This window comes from Penaeus chinensis, chromosome 32 (genome assembly GCF_019202785.1).
Source record: "Penaeus chinensis breed Huanghai No. 1 chromosome 32, ASM1920278v2, whole genome shotgun sequence".
NCBI classification, from domain to species: Eukaryota; Metazoa; Arthropoda; class Malacostraca; order Decapoda; family Penaeidae; genus Penaeus; species Penaeus chinensis.
Window position 1 is genome coordinate 22157232 of NC_061850.1, and position 15570 is coordinate 22172801.

Consider the following 15570-nt stretch of genomic DNA (forward strand, 5'->3'; position numbering starts at 1 on the left):
CGGCCCTAGAAACCAGTAACCTTTGCGTTAGGGTTGAGAGTGTGAAAGACAAGCTCGGTAACAAGGGTGCCAGGTCTCTCTCTCTCTCTCTCTCTCTCTCTCTCTCTCTCTCTCTCTCTCTCTCTCTCTCTCTCTCTCTCTCTCTCTCTCTCTCTCTCTCTCTCTCTCTCCCCCCGGTCTTTTGCACCCTCGCCAATGCGCCACACTTCGATTCAGGAAAGGGGGGGAGGGGAGGAGGGAAGGAGGGGGGGAGGAGGAGGGGAGGAGGGGAGGAGGAGGGGATTTAAAAAGCCTTGTGAAACGGAGGAAAGGTTGAAAGAAAAAATATATGTGTATTTTATTACTCGGATATTTTTTTTTGGTGTGTGGTGTATACGGTTTTTATTGTTATTGTTATTGTTATTAATAATATGATGGTGATGATGACGATGATGGTGGTTATTATCATCATCATCACATCATCATCATTATTATTGTTACTATTATATTATTATTCTTATTGTTATTACTAATATTATTATTATTATTATTAGTAGTAGTAGTAGTAGTAGTAATTGTAGCAGTAATAGTAGTAGTAATAATAGCATTGTTATTATGAGGTTATCGTAATCATCAAGGCCGCCATTATTCCGCCCCAACATTTTTCTTTTCTTTGTTATTCTACTTCTCCTCCTTTACCTTTTTATCATGGTTTTGATTTTATCAGTGTCTATCCCACTTACTATTTTGTCTTCTTTGTCTCCTGTTTATCCTTTAAAACCCCCTGCCTTTCATTCCTGCCCTATGCACTCCTTTCTCGGCGATGATCTCCCCTCCCCCTCCCCCCCTCCCCCCACCCCCCCCCTCTCTCTCTCTCTCTCTTCCTCCCTCTCCCTCCCTCCCTCCCTCTCTCTCTCCCTCTCTCTCTCCCTCTCTCTCTCCCTCTCTCTCTCTCTCTCTCTCTCTCTCTCTCTCTCTCTCTCTCTCTCTCTCTCTCTCTCTCTCTCTCTCTCTCTCTCTCTCTCTCTCTCTCTTTCTCTCTCCCTCTCCTTCTCCCTCTCCCTCTCCCTCTCCCTCTCCCTCTCCCTCTCCCTCTCCCTCTCCCTCTCCCTCTCCCTCTCCCTCTCCCTCTCTTTCTCCCTCTCCCTCGCTATTTCTCTATCTCTCTTCCTTCTTTCCCTCTTTCTCTGTACCCCACACAACTCGTCCCCCCTCCTCCCCCTCGAAAACCCCAGCCCCCTCCCCAAACCCCCCTCCCCCCACCATTACGTCATCGTCTCCACCTCAGCGTTTAGCGTCGACGTCACAGTGTTAAGGGATATAGAATCAGGCCTTAGTTAGCTGCGCAAGATCCAGGCGCAAGCACCAACTCCTTTCTTCTTCTTTATTTTCCTTTATTTTATATTTATTATTATCATTATTATTACTATTATTGTTATTATTATCAATATTATCATCATCATTATTATTATTGATCCTGTCGTTGTTGTTGTCTTTGTTTGTAAACGAAGTCGGAAGGAGAGGGTCGAGAAGAGCGGGGGGGCCGGCCATGCAGTAATGTCTGGGCGCTTGCTCGGGCCGCCTCCGGAAGGGTTGGTGAAGGTGGCCTACTTGTGTAGATTTCCTGAAGATGGTATGGGTCGTGGATGATTTTGTTTTCTAGGTGTTTGCTTTCCGTCTTCTTCTCCTTCTTTTCCTCCTCCTTCTCCTCCTCCTCCTTCTTCTTCTCCTCCTCCTCCTCCTCCTCCTCCTCCTCCTCCTCCTCCTCCTCCTCCTCCTCCTCCTCCTCCTCCTCCTCCTCCTCCTCCTCCTCCTCCTCCTCCTCTTCTCCTCCTTCTTCTTCTTGTTCTTCTTCTCCTTCGTCTTCGTCTTTGTCGCTAAATGTAAATATGAATGAATACGTTTTCTTTTCATAGCTGTGTTTGGGCGTTTGGCATTACAGGGGAGACAAGCTTCTGCGAGCATGCTTTTAGATATATTAGCATTTTTCAGCATTTTATGGCGCCTGGTTTTTAGAGTGTTAAACCTGCGAGAATGTATGAACGGTGTACAAGTGGTCGATATTAAATACTGATGCCCTTGAATAACGTGGAGACACGGGGACCTCGAGCTTGTACGCGGCGTGTGGGGCGAGGCAGTTCAGTGCGTCGTTGCTCTGAAGTCAGCTGTACGACGTGGCGTGTCAGGTGCCAGGTCGTCGCACGGGTCGTTGGTCGGCCTTTGTGCGTGGCAGCCCAGCCGCGACACTCTGGCGAGAACACGATATGGGCATTACGTGCGCCGGGGGTCGGAGGCGCTACGCTGTTTCAGTTGCGCGTTTGTCAGGCCGGAGGCACGGCAGTACACGACCTTTAAGGGATATGGAGGCGTGCCCGCCATACATTCGGTTTCGGTGAACGAGCGCGTTCGTTCCTCTCAGCTGCCGCGCCGCCGCGCACTTCTCCCTCGAGGCGAGAGCTCTGTCATGAGGTTAGTGAGACCCCGGCGCCAGAGGAAAGCTTCTGCGGGAGACATGGTCAGCGAGGGGCCGCGGCGTGAGCACGAGATCTGCTTTACGTCAACGCCATGGAGTGGAAAGGACTTTGGAACTACGTGGAAAACCTCATCCCGGGGAAGTCCCGCTCGCAGGAGAGTGTAGATCGGGGGGACTCGAACTCGCAGGACTCTGAAGACTCACAGGACACGCCGCCCTCCCCCTGCCGCAGCCTGGCTCGGCGCTACCCTGTCATGTCGGCGCGCAGGGGGGCAGGGGGGAAGCGAGCCTCTGACAGTGAGGAGGACGAAGAGGAATTCGAAGACTCTGAAGAAGGAAACGAAAGAGACGAGGACGATGAGGAGGAGAGTAGATCTCGAGAGAAAGCAGTTACGAACGAGGATGAGGACGAGGACGAGGAAGGGGACATCGACGGCGACGGCGTCTCAAGCTCTCCTTCGGATTCGAGTGACTTCGAGGACTCGGAAGGCGTCGACACGGAAATCGAAAACAATACTGTGAGCGAGAACAGCGACAGCGGCAAAAAGGGCAGTGGGGCCTCTACGCCCGCCTCCACCTCGTCCTCCACCGCCTCCGCCTCCAGCTCCTCTTCTTCGTCTGTCCCCACCGCAGCTACCTATACCATATCCACGCACACGGCTTCCGCGCCCATTTCTAGTGCAGTCACCACCAATACTTCTTCCAACTCCACCTCTGGCTCTGCCAACCTCTCCTCGTCCTCCACCTCGGGCTCCACCGAATCCACCTCCAGCTCCACCAGCAGCGGGAGCGAAGAAAACAGCGCCGACGAGGAGGGACGCGACGGCAGCGAGAGCCAAGAATCTCCTGCTGGAAACCACAAAACTAAACTCGAAGAAAGCAAAGACAACGATAAAAACGAGAAGAACAAAGAAATAAAACCGAACGGTGAAGTACCTCAACACGATCACAGTGATAGTGACGGTGACCATGAATACGACGGAACGGAAAAGACATGCAAGGACCCATCTCTAGCCGGGGAGAAAGACCCATCCGTGGCTAGTGAGAAGGACCCATCTGTGGCTAGTGAGAAGGACCCATCTGTGGCTAGTGAGAAGGACCCATCCTTGGACAGTGAGAAGGACGTGGGGCAAGATGAGACAGCGGCCGAAGGAGAAGGGAACTGGGAGATGACTGAAGGCGAAGACAAGATGGAAAACCCAAAGGACGCGAAGACGAGCGTGAACGTCGCCATCTTAGCGGCAGCCAGGGAACGGAAGAAGGACGAGGCCAAGAAGGAGTGCCGGCAGGCGGACGTCAAGGGCAAGATCAGGAATCTGGAAGAACATAAAGTCGAGGCGAATGGGACGGCCGGCGGAGCGACCCAGGAGGAGACGGAGTCGGCGGCGAATGGGAAGCTTGAGAAAACTGATCACGATAGGGTCGGGAAGAATCGGAGGAGGCGGAGAAGAAGAGGTGGAAATATAGAAGTAGAAGATAAAGAAGCGTCTGAAAAAGAGGCAGATGATGGGGAGAAGGTACATATAAAAGAAAGGGGCGCAGAAGAAAAAACTGCGATGGATACCGGAAATGAAGACGGAAATGAGGATAATGCAAATAATAATGAAACTGAAGAATCAAATAAAGGGAAAGAGGTAGAAACTGACACGGTCAAGGAGTCTGTCACTAAAAGCACGGTCGAAGACAAAGACAAGAACACAGGTCGTAAGAAAGTGACTTGCAGGAGAGCCGATTCGAAGAAGGGAAGAGGCAGAGGAAAACTGGATAAGGGGCGCAGTCAGTGGCTAGTCTCGACAGAGCAGGCAGAAAGAGGAGGGAGCCGAGAATACGACAGGAGGATGGAAGTAGCGACGAGCGAAAATAGCTGTGGCGAGGAGGAAGCAGCGAAGTGCGGAAAAAACACGAGATGCGGTCAAGAGTCGCGTGCGGGGAAGACGGAGACTCCCCCAGCAGGCGAGGAGAGCCAGGCAGACTCGGGGAAGGAGAGCGCAGAACCAGACGGCGGAGAAGCTCGGCGGGAGTCGGAGGGTAATGGGAGAAGGGCAGAGCGACTGCTGAGCGAAAATTCCGATAACGACGAAGACTTCAGCGCGGAAGAGGCGAAGGCGAGGGACGAGGGCGAGGCGCAAGGAGATAGTGACAGCCGCCCCGCCAGAAGGACCTACGACAGACTCAATGCAAGGGCAAGGAGCTTCCTTGAAAAGAGGAGAGGGGAGAGGAACGCCGCCGCCGCTGCTGCTTCTTTCGCCTTCGAGAAGAACGGCACTGATCGAGAGTACGTCTCCCGCCGTTCCACGAGATCGCTGCAGTTCTCCGACATCGCTAAGAAGATCATGAAAGAGGTGCAGGAGAGCAGGAGCGAGTACAGGAGGCCTCAACCCAAGCCCAGGTCCTTCAGGAGGACTTGGGAGGAGAAGGCGGATGGGGCTTCCCACATCACACACACCATCGAGGAGACCACGTCGAGAATCCTAGAGGTGTCTTCAGGGTCGAGGAGCTCGTCTCTGACGAAGAAGGAGATCCTGGTGCGACCCGCCAGCGGCGACTCCGAAACTAGGATATCCGTGAGCTCTTCTCGAGACACGTACGACCCCTTCTACCACGACAGAACGACCCGTAAGTATTCCAGGTTTTCTGACAGTACAAGTAGGTTCACAAGGTCGTCCGATGTGCCTAGGGATCCCTCAAGATCGAGGGAGGGCAGTTCCGAGACGCTTATCTCGTGCATTAAAGGCTCGAAGCTTCTGAAGGTGCAGGACGACGACTCCGCTCGCGGGAGCACGTCAGAGGGCGAAGGAGACTCCCCCAGGACGACGGAGCGCGTGAGAAAACTCTCGGTGACCTTCCAGAACGACGCAAAATCCCCTCCTCCGCCGACGTCGTCGTCCTCGTCAGAAGCTCTCCCCGAGGAACAAGGTGCTGGTGGTCGTTCTATCGTCGCATCTTCATCCGTGACCAGGGGGAACGTGGAACCTGAGCCTGGTGATCCTAAAAGCTTCGTGGCCGCGGTGGAGGAGGAGGAGGAGAAGGAGGGGAGGGAAGTGGTGAGGGGAGGAAGAGGGGGAGGAGAAGGGGGAGGAGGAGGTGGTGGTGGTGGCGGCGGTGGTGGTGGTGTGAGAACGCATCAGTTGTCCGCGGTGACTGGTCGGGATAGGGTGGCGTGCGGGCCGTCTTGCAGCGCGTCGGTTGACAGGGAGCGGGGGAGGTTTGGCAGTGCAATACGAGAGAGAGTGCGTGACGGTGCGACTTCGGGAACTGTGAAAAATGTCTGTGTGGAAAATGAAAGAAACGGTGAAAGTGAAAGTGATCCGCGAGCGTGTTCCAGTGATGATTTAGAGGAAACAAATATCCAGTCTAGAATCATTTGCGTTGACGAACCACAGGACATCTGCACGTCTTCCAGAGACGCTGACGTCGTTGAACATTTAGCAGTGACTTCCGGTGACGTCACAGAACCAGTTGATGACGTCACAAACAACAACAAAAGAACACGTATTTATTCTAGAAGCAGCTTGTCTTCACAAGACTCTAGGACACCGTCTCATGAAACTCTAGAAAATGCAGTGAACGAAAATAAAGGAAACCACGAAAGTAAGACAGAAAGTGAGCGAAATTGCGCGGAGGGGAAGGGAAGAGGAGAAGGAAGGAGGAGCGAGTCCCGAGCGCGCCCGAGAGAACAGGATAGACCCGTCGGCCGTAGTTCCTCCGAGGATGATGTCGATCAGGATAGCTTGGAGGGACCATGGTCGACGCCCCAGCTAGCCAAGGTCGTGCAGGAGCTGGTCGTGTCGCGGAAATTCAGCATGACGACGGCGCAGGTGAAGAAGCGGCAGCAGAACCTCGGCCGTCTCGACGTCTCCCAGAAGGATCGAACGGTGATTTTTGACAGCTCAAGGTTTCCTCGGCACGGAAGCGACAAGGACTGCGAGCACCGGCAGGAGCGAGAGGCAGGGAAGGGCGAGGCACAGGAGGAAGCCAAGGGCGCGCCTAAATGGGCCGGCAGAGCTCGAAGCAACGGCCGGAACGGAGTTGCGTGGCAGCAAACAGCGAGGAAGGGAAGGCGGAGAAAGAGTATTGAAGGAGACGGGAGCCAGTCGGAGGCGTCGACAGACAGCCATGCCCCCGGAGAAGAGAGCGCCGGCACTCAGGAAGGGCGTCGGCACTTCACTAAACACAGCTGCGTCAAAGTTAGCAAAACGGAGACCAAGAGGAGCGGCGGAGGCGGGCCCAGGGGGAAGTACTTTGCGTGGGCGAACGAAAGCAACAAGGGGGACTCGCGGGGGACGGGGAACAAGGACGAGAATAAGGTCATGCCTTCCCCCAGGATCGAGAGGATGTGTCGCTCGCCCCAACTCCACAAAGGCCGCATGTTTAGCAGTCACAGGAGAGACTCCTCGAGTAGTCGCACGTCCCCAAGGCAGTCTCCTATAGGGTCACGGTACCAGAGTCCCCCCGGGGCAGTCTCGCCCAGGCTAGGGTCTTCGTCTAGAGTGGGGTCACCCAGACCTGATTCGCCGAGGATAGGCTCCTCGCGCTCGGCCTCTCCGAGGAGGATGTCACCGCGAGTGTCTCCGAGGATCGGCCTGAGATCTTCACCCACGAAATTCGTAACATCACGCACGTCCCCCGTCCCTGCCTCTCCAAGGATCGTGAAACCTATCGTGACGTACGGGTGTCAGAGGTCACCCAGACCCACCTCCACCTTCGAGCGCCAAAGAAGCCTAAGCGTGGATAAGGTGAGGAACGGCAGAGCGCCAGAGTTCCTCCAGAAAATAAAACAGAATAAGGAAAACGCAAAAACGGCAAAAGACGGTAGTCCCCCGTCTACATTACTCGCGGATTCCATCGAGAAAAGAGACTCCAGCAGAAGAGAGGAAAAAATGTCAGACGTAGAAAGAGGAGAAGAGAAAGCAGTCGAGGAGGAGGAAGAAAGGGTCATGTTAAAGAAAGATGAAAAGAGTTCACCGTGCAAAGGAGGTGAAGGAACACCCGAAGATGGAAGACAAAAGATTTTTCCGAGACCTAGGGAAAAGAAAGCTAAGGGAGAAGAAAACACACAAGAGGAGAAAGAAGAAAAAACACCTGATGAAGAGGACGAGGGAAAGATAGGAGACGATGTTAATTCTCCTGATGTGTCAGGGAGAAAGGTAAAACACCCAGGGCGAGCCGTGAGGGAAACCATGAAAGAAGGGACGGTAATTCTCTTATGTGCAAAGGATAACGTCAAGAATGCAGAGGACGACGCCACGACACTGGGTGAGGAGACACCGGGTGAGGGCATTGCTACAGGCGAACTTGGGGAAAAGAAGGAAAAAGAAAATGAGAAAGATGAGAAGGGGGATAAGGCAAAAGGGAAAGATGAGAAAGAGAAGGAAAAAGGAAAGAGAGACAGAGAAAGTGAAGATGTAGAGAAGGATAAAGAAAATAGGAATGAAAAGGTGAAGGGCGAGGAAAAGGAGAGAGATAAGACGAATAATAATGAAGTGGACGGGGGGAAAGCCAAGGAAGCAAATGATCTTCCTATGACAGGGAAACCAAAGCCCTTGAAAGCTTTGCGGAGAGAGATGTCCGACTGCCGCCAGCGCCTGGAGTCCTTCGTGGAGAGCCGGGCGATGCAGGAGCAGCGTCAGCAGCGCTACATCCTCATCACCTCCAAGATGAGCGGAAAACTTGACTCGGAAATCATTCAGTTTTTCGAGTCTCAGCAGCAGAAGCCTCGAGAAATCCTCAGGAATGAGAAGGTGCTGCACGAGCATTTCCGGGCGGGCTCCAAGAGCGACCTCCGGAGGGCGTCGGGATCCAGCTTCCGAAGTAAGTCGGCAAGCACGGAGGGCGACAAGTCCTCAGAGGACGCGAAGGAAGGTTCTGAAGACGACGTCACACCCGATGCAACGCACGACGTCAGCTTCACGAGGGACATCACGCGCGAGGCCTTTCCCTTCCTGACGAAATCGGCCAAGGAATCACGCGAAGAGGAAGGCACTGAGGAAGATTCTGGTGAAGGAAAGCTGGAAGGACAGGAAACACTGAAGGGTCAGTCAAAAGTCACTGAGAAGGATGAGGATGAGAAGAAAAGTCTCCCCGTCGAGGAAGAGGCAAAGGGGAGAAACATCCACTTGTATGACACAGTTGCAGACGATAAGAGTGACGACGGATCGACCGTCCTGCCCTCTCGCGACGAGACTTACAATCACGCGAGCATTACCGATCACACCGGATCTGTGAACACAATACCTGATGATGGTAACCTGAGACCGGGCCAAGGTAACGATACCATCGCCGGAGGGGAGAATGAGGAGGAGGTGGAGGTAGAGAAGGCAACGGCCGGAGGGGAATTAGATAAAGACATGAATAGAGGCGAGACAGGGAAGCGAGAAGGGAGTGTGAATGAAGATGATACTAACGAAGAAGGTGGAAGCGACGAGAAGAGAGGTGAAATATTAACCGAGGCATTGAGTACGACCTCGTTGGAGACGGCAGCTTTTGAAGAGGAGGAAAGAGGTATACTTGATGATGAGAAAATCGACGTGGAGACGCGAGTGAAGATTTGTGAAGAGACACTGATTAGCAGTAGGACTGACAATGTGCTCGTGAACGAAAGCGTGAGGGAAGAGAGAAGGTACGAGGAAGGACCGGCAAAGGTGAAGAAGGGGATAGTGAAGGAAATTATCATGCAGAAGGAGGAGGAAGCGAAAAGCAAAATTGGGGAGACGTACAAGACACAACAGGTGTTGCGGCGGGACATCTCCCCCACCACACCCAAGGGAAAGGACGAGACACAGCAAGATGACACAGGAACCAAGGCCGAAATGGCTCCCCGAAAGCCAGATGCCGACGACCACCCCGGAGTGTCCCCGGAAGGATCAACGTCGAACAGAGACGCAGCGGCGACGAACGCGGCCGTGGGGGAGGGGGAGGATGCCAGTGTGGGAGCGAAGGAAAGCCCGGCGAGGGTCAGAGGCTTTTCAAGTCGCGACGAATCGTCGGTGAACCTCGTATCCCAAATAACCCCTCTTGAACCTTCGGCCGAGGCGGCAGAAGGGAAAACCGAAATAAAAGACGCGCAGGCCGAGGGGACCGTGAGAAGTCCACTGCTCAGGAGAACAGTGCAGAGTAAGGAAACCCGTACAGTTGAGTTTAACTTCGTTAAGGGCAAAGGTTTAGTGAGGGAAGAAAGAGTAGTGTTTAGAGGTGCAAGGGACTTGCAGGAAGACGTGTCGGACGAAGCCTCTGTGGATGACAAACAGACCGAAGCTTCGCAGCCAAAGGAAGAAATCAAAGAGGACGTCGAGGCACAAGAACCCGAAGAGCAGAGTACTGAGGAGCCAGACCAGAACGAAACACTGACGGCCGAGGACGAGCGTCATGAAGAAGTTGCAGTCTCTGAGGAGGACAGGAGAAAGGACGTCTCCGTGGAAGTTGTTGTGACAAAGTCGGAAACTGCGTATTGCGAGGCCGTCGAGGTGCCTCACAACACACAAACCAGAGAATCAGAGGAGCAAGTACCTGAGCACATGTATGCAAATATCCTTCCTCCTCCCGCGAGAGTTATCGGGGATGAGCCGAGAGAGGTCACTGCCTCGCCACGAGAGGAAGAAATGGACGACGAAAAAGTGCTTTGCCGCACGACCACCGCGCACAAGCTAATGTCAGGTCACAGGCGGTTGACCAAGACGATATCCGAAGGAAGTTTTGTCGCCGCCGATGAGTCCAGCGGGACGGAAAGAGCTCGCCCGCCTTCGATCAGGAGAAGCCGGACCGAGAGCGAATTTCTCACCGACCAGCTGGCGGCCGCGGCGACGTCGAGCGCCGAACACAAGTCCGCTGTGAGCCAGATCTTCACGCGCGGAGTATCGGGGAAGGTGAGGATGAAGAGCCGGAGTGTGGAAAACATCCGGCTCTCCAGTCTCAGCTGCGTTGAGATCACCAACCCCATCGACAGCGCGCCGCTCCCGAAGAGCAGCTCGGCCTGCCGCATTGTGGGCGTCCTCAAGAAGAAGGACTCGAGGGAGAACGTTCTCGAGCTCATGTCCCCCTCCAAGGACGACGAGCACGAGGACGAGGGCGAAGCCGAGCCACAGGATGACAGTGAAACCACGAAGGAAAAAGGAAAAGAAGAAAAGGAGGAGGATCAAACAGAAGTATTGAGTGATCTCGGACTTTCAAATAATGACAACCTTCCTATAGAGGAATCACCTGTCGAGGAAGCCATACCAATGTCCTCCGTGGAAAATATCGAAACCGAAGTTTTGGAGCCGATTGAGGCAGAGGTGATTCAGCCAGTGGAAGACGTTCCGGAGGAATTCCTGGGTCAACAGGATGACGCAAAAGGTACGAACATGTCTGTAATCAGTAGTGCACCAATTGACAGTCACATTTATGAGAATGTCCCAGACGTTTTGTTCTGCAGGAGCGGAACAGCAGAGGTTCCGACACAGTTTATGGACTATGAGCTAGAACATACCTCCACACCCATAGATCATTCCAGAAAGCTTGTAGCGAAAGTTGTCCATATTTACGAGAACCTTCCTCCTCCGGGGGTCTTGCTTGAAACTTCCTTTGGGGATGTAGGTATCATGGGGGAATTCCTGCCATTGCAAGATGTGTGCGTGTCCAAAGAAAATACCTACGAAGAGTGTGTTGCTAACGAGCAAAGAGATTCGGAGCCCAAATTCATAGATCTGAAAACCGCCGAATCAGGCATTATTAGTTCGAGAATCATTGATTCCAACACCGTCGAAACCAAAGTCACAGAACTTAGATCCGAGGCCAGGGTTCTCGAGACCTTGGAGCCTCCCGTGACTCCTGTGGTAACAGGGAAGCCCCCGAAGCCCTCCTCTGACGCGTTATCAGTGCGTCGTCCGACTTACGAGAAAGCCTCGCTCAGGAGGAAGCAGCCCGAGTCGGAAAGTCGTGTCGAGAAACAGAAATCCAACTACATGCGCCAGAAAGGCGTCCGCGTCGGTATTCTGAAGAAGCAAAAATCAGACATAACGGGGGTGAGACTGCAGAAGCTCCACTACTTCGACAGCGAGCTCCCCGGCGAACGCAGACGGTCCTACTCCATCGGGGGAGACCCCAGGAAGGGCTCCAAGCACGGCAAGGGGGACGTAGACAAGGAACAGGCGTCTCACACGTGCGAGAGTTCCCACGACCTCGATACTTCGGAGGCGTCGAGGCCTGAGATGCGCGACTTGGATAGACGGTGTCATAGTTCCATTAGTGCTAGTAGTAATACTAGTAAGAGTAGCCGCATAGATAGAATTCTTCAGAGTTGCGCACCTTGCATTTCTAGCAACACGAACTCGATGTTAGATCTGTCTGTTAGGTCGGGAGTCCACACGATCGGCGAAGAGTCCGGCGATGAGGACGACGACACGTACAGAGGGCGTGAGGGGAGCGAGGCGTCGGCTCAACCAGAGACGCCCACCAGGGGCATCTCGGGCATTTTCCTCCGATCCAGCACGAGGAGCAAATCGTCACAGAAAAATCAGTCCTCCACTTCGGAAAGCGGAAGAGCAAGTGGCACCTCCGAGGGGCATGGAGTGACACGTCTTGAACTTGTGCATGATGGAGGGGGAAGAGGAGAACTAACAGGAGGAGGAGGAAAGATAGGAGATGGAAAAAGAGAAGGGGGAGGAGGAGGAGTAGAGGGAAGAGGAGGAGGAGTAGAGGGAAGAGCAGGAGGAGTAGAGGGAAGAGGAGGAGGAGGAGGAGGAGGAGGAGAGGTAAGAGGAGGAGGGGGGAAAGGAGGAGAAAGAGGGCGAGGAGAAAGCAGAGGAGGAGAAGAAGGAAGAGAGAAGGGAGAATGGAAGGGGGGAAGAGGAGAATGCGGGGAGGGAGCTGACATAAGGGTTGAAGACATAACTGTAAAGTGTTGTCAAAAGGACGAGACCAACACCGACAGCATGATCTCCGGGATGGATTCGGAACTGACCAAAAGTCAGGTGACGATTCCCAGCAGGACGAGTTTGATCTCGAGCCAAGGGCCTGAGGAAATGAAGGTCTACACATCCTCGGAAACGAATTCGATTGTTGAGGACGTCGCGAGAAATGGCGAGGCCGAGATGGCGGAGAAAAGCAGTCTCCACGCGAGCTTCGATGACGACGGCGGCCCGACGCCCACTCCGGAGCAGATGGGCGTCACGGCCGGGGATACAGACTTTTACAGCGAGCTGCTCGACACCATTCTTAGCGTGGTTGACGCGCAGGAGTCTCCGGATCCCGGGGACGGCGAGAGTGCATTTCTCGACACGCCCGTCATCTCGAGGGAAGTCACACGCACAATTAAAGTAGATCAGTTTAATGGCTCCAGTGAAAGTTTCCGGTTAAAGGTAGAAGTTATAGAAACGAAGAAGAAGGAGCCCGAGGCCGCCAAAATAACAAAAGACGCAAAGCCGGAACCTGAGCCCGAACTAGAACCTGATCCGACTCCAACTCCCACAGCTAAGAGAGAGACGGAGCGCCCCAGCGACTCGGATTCGACGGCGAGTGTCGACTCTGAATTGGCGGAGGTTCGACGTCGTATCACAGAAAGGTTTCCGCCGGCGCCTCGAGACGCATCCCAGGCTAGCCAGGAGTCCATCCTAGCCTCCCCGAGCGCCGTATGCCCCATGCCCAACTGCGCCGCGTGCCGTGCCCAGAGCATCAATTTCTCACAACCTCTCGTATTTACCTTCGACGATCCCGCTCCTGCGCCCACGCCCGAGCCAGCGCGGGCGGCGAGCGTTCCGTACGTGGACCAGGCTGGCGAGGAGGCGCCTCATGAGGTCTTCAGCAGGTCTGCCAGCCTCCCGCATGACCCCGAGGGCTACCATGATGCTCAGGTCATCCGTCGGCCCGACCGTCAGCACCGTCATCACCATCGTCGTCACCGGCAGTACTGGGGATCCGCCCTCAGCGACATAGTGGGCGGGTCGGTCCCCGAGCAGTCGCTCCTCGGGGTGCATCCCCAGGGGGCCTCGCTCCAGGACGAGTCTTTCCTCATAGGGGCGCTTCATAGCAAGATTCTCGAAGAAGCTCGGGACCAAGACTCATTTCTTCAGGAGACTTGTCAGATCAATCCGCAGCAGAATGAAAGGCCTCAGGAAAAGCCTTCAGCGACCTCAGATCGTAAGGGATCTCCTCGAGAGACGCTGAATTCCAACCAGGGTGGAGCACTGGTAAACAAATCACCGCCCCAGAACCCTTCGGCGAAAAAGGGTGCATCATGTATCTCCGTCCAGGATATCCGCGTGAAACCTCCCGTTCAGGAGCCGATATACGAGAACCATCCCATTCAATGGCCGGTCAAAGATGCCAGTCTAGATAATTCGTCCCTCAAGGACGCGGCCATTTACGAAGTCAAACTCCAGGATACTTCGTTTCATGACAGCACGAGCCAAGAAACAACCCTTTTAGATATCACCCTTCAAGACACCACACTCCAGGACTCCACACTTCAGGACTCCACACTTCAGGACACGACGCTCCAAGACATCGTCCTGCAGGAAGCAGTCCAACAGCAGGCCGCTGTCCAGAGCAGGCAAAGGGCGCACAGCCAGCTGGCCCCGGACGCTCCCCTGCTCGACGGCCCTGTCAAGGACGCGCCGGCGCAGGGGGACCCGATGACGGACTCTGGGGTGGAGGGATGCAGAGGTGAGCCTGAAAGAAGGAGGGAAGGAGGCACTCCCTCCTCCCTCCTCCGCCGACGGTGACTCCTACACCTACACCCACATCCGATCCTTCGTACAGTTAGTATCCGCTTTAAAATCATGCGAAAGGACTGTTAGATGCAGCGAATCACGAATTAGGAATCCGCTTTGTAAAGAATGTCATAACGGCCGAGAAAAGCTTAAGCAGAGCTGAATGGTAGATTCAGATTAACTCCACCATTTAGGGTTATTTATTTTCGCCATTGCTTTTTATAGGATGTCATGCTTTAGCGCGCTTGGCTGAACACGTGTTTTAAATTGTATTCTGCCGCCTAGACGTGCATGAATTTGCTTCTGTTGCGTTGAGTCGCACAAGTTGTATTTATTTACAGTTGAATTTATGAGGTGGATTTCATACTGATGCATAAAATCAGTACGACGCAGTTTACTCACAGAACAATGTCAATGTTATAAATTACTCAATACTGATTTACCTGTACATGAACTATGCCTGTAAACTACCGACGAACGGCCATCGCGTCTTGCGTTCTTAAAATCCCATTTCTCATCGTTGAAAAGCCACGTTTCCTTCAAACAGAGGAAGGAGGAGCGTCCCAAGCCTGGCTTTATGGCGCATAAAATCTCCGCCGTGTTTGGAGTCGACCTTTGGAACCTCGGCCAACTCGGGTTACTCGCGCTCAACACCTGATCCTCGACTTCCAGTGTTTATGTAAGGGGGTTGCTGCCGACTGGAGGGGAGGGTGGGGGGTGGAGGAGGAGGAGGAGGAGGAGGAGGAGGAGGAGGAGGAGGAGGAGGAGGAGGAGGAGGAGGAGGAGGAGGAGGAGGAGGAGGAGGAGGAGGAGGAGGAGGAGGAGGAGGAGGAGGAGGAGGAGGAGGAGGAGGAGGAGGAGGAGGAGGAGGAGGAGGAGGAGGAGGAGGAGGAGGAGGAGGAGGAGGAGGAGGAGGAGGAGGAGGGGAGGAGGGGAGGAGGGGGAGGAGCGGGAGATCGTGGGGGAGGGGGAGAAAGCAAGGGGGAGGGAAGGGAAGAGGAAGGGGAGAGAGCGAAGGAGGAGGGGTCGGTAGGGGAAGGGGGAAGAGTCGAGGGGGGAGGGGGGACCGGAAAGGCTAGGGGAAGGACGGCAAGGGTAGAGACTAAAGGGGGGAAGCGGTCGGAGGGAAAGGGAGAGGGAGGGGAAGAGGAAGAGAAGCAGAGAGTTGTTCCTCCCCCCGCCCCCCCCCCTACCCCCATGAATGAACGAGTCGATCTGATGCAAGTGGTAGACGCTTTGTTTTGTTTATGCTTACTTATTCAATCAGCTTAATGACTTTTGACTCTTCCTCACCCCCCCTTCCCACCCTCCCTCGTTAGAAACCTACGAAGCTACAGGCGAAAGACAACGGTACGATAAACAGGAAACTAGCGATCACGAAATCAAAATCTCGCTAAAAGACTAGAAAGAACGACGAAGGGAAAAAATAAACAA

General features: G+C 54.1%; 1 protein-coding gene across 1 annotated transcript; it reads left to right on the top strand.

Moving 5' to 3' along the window:
• The first annotated feature begins 2544 nt into the window (after positions 1 to 2544).
• Positions 2545 to 14819, top strand: LOC125042468 (serine-rich adhesin for platelets-like). Its single transcript, XM_047638106.1, has 10 exons — positions 2545 to 2708; positions 2799 to 3004; positions 3086 to 3969; positions 4087 to 5460; positions 5836 to 7188; positions 7669 to 7723; positions 7982 to 12015; positions 12340 to 14089; positions 14422 to 14463; positions 14665 to 14819. Exons 1-10 carry the CDS (start codon positions 2545 to 2547, stop codon positions 14817 to 14819), a joined length of 10017 nt encoding a protein of 3338 aa, XP_047494062.1.
• Positions 14820 to 15570: the final 751 nt, after the last annotated feature.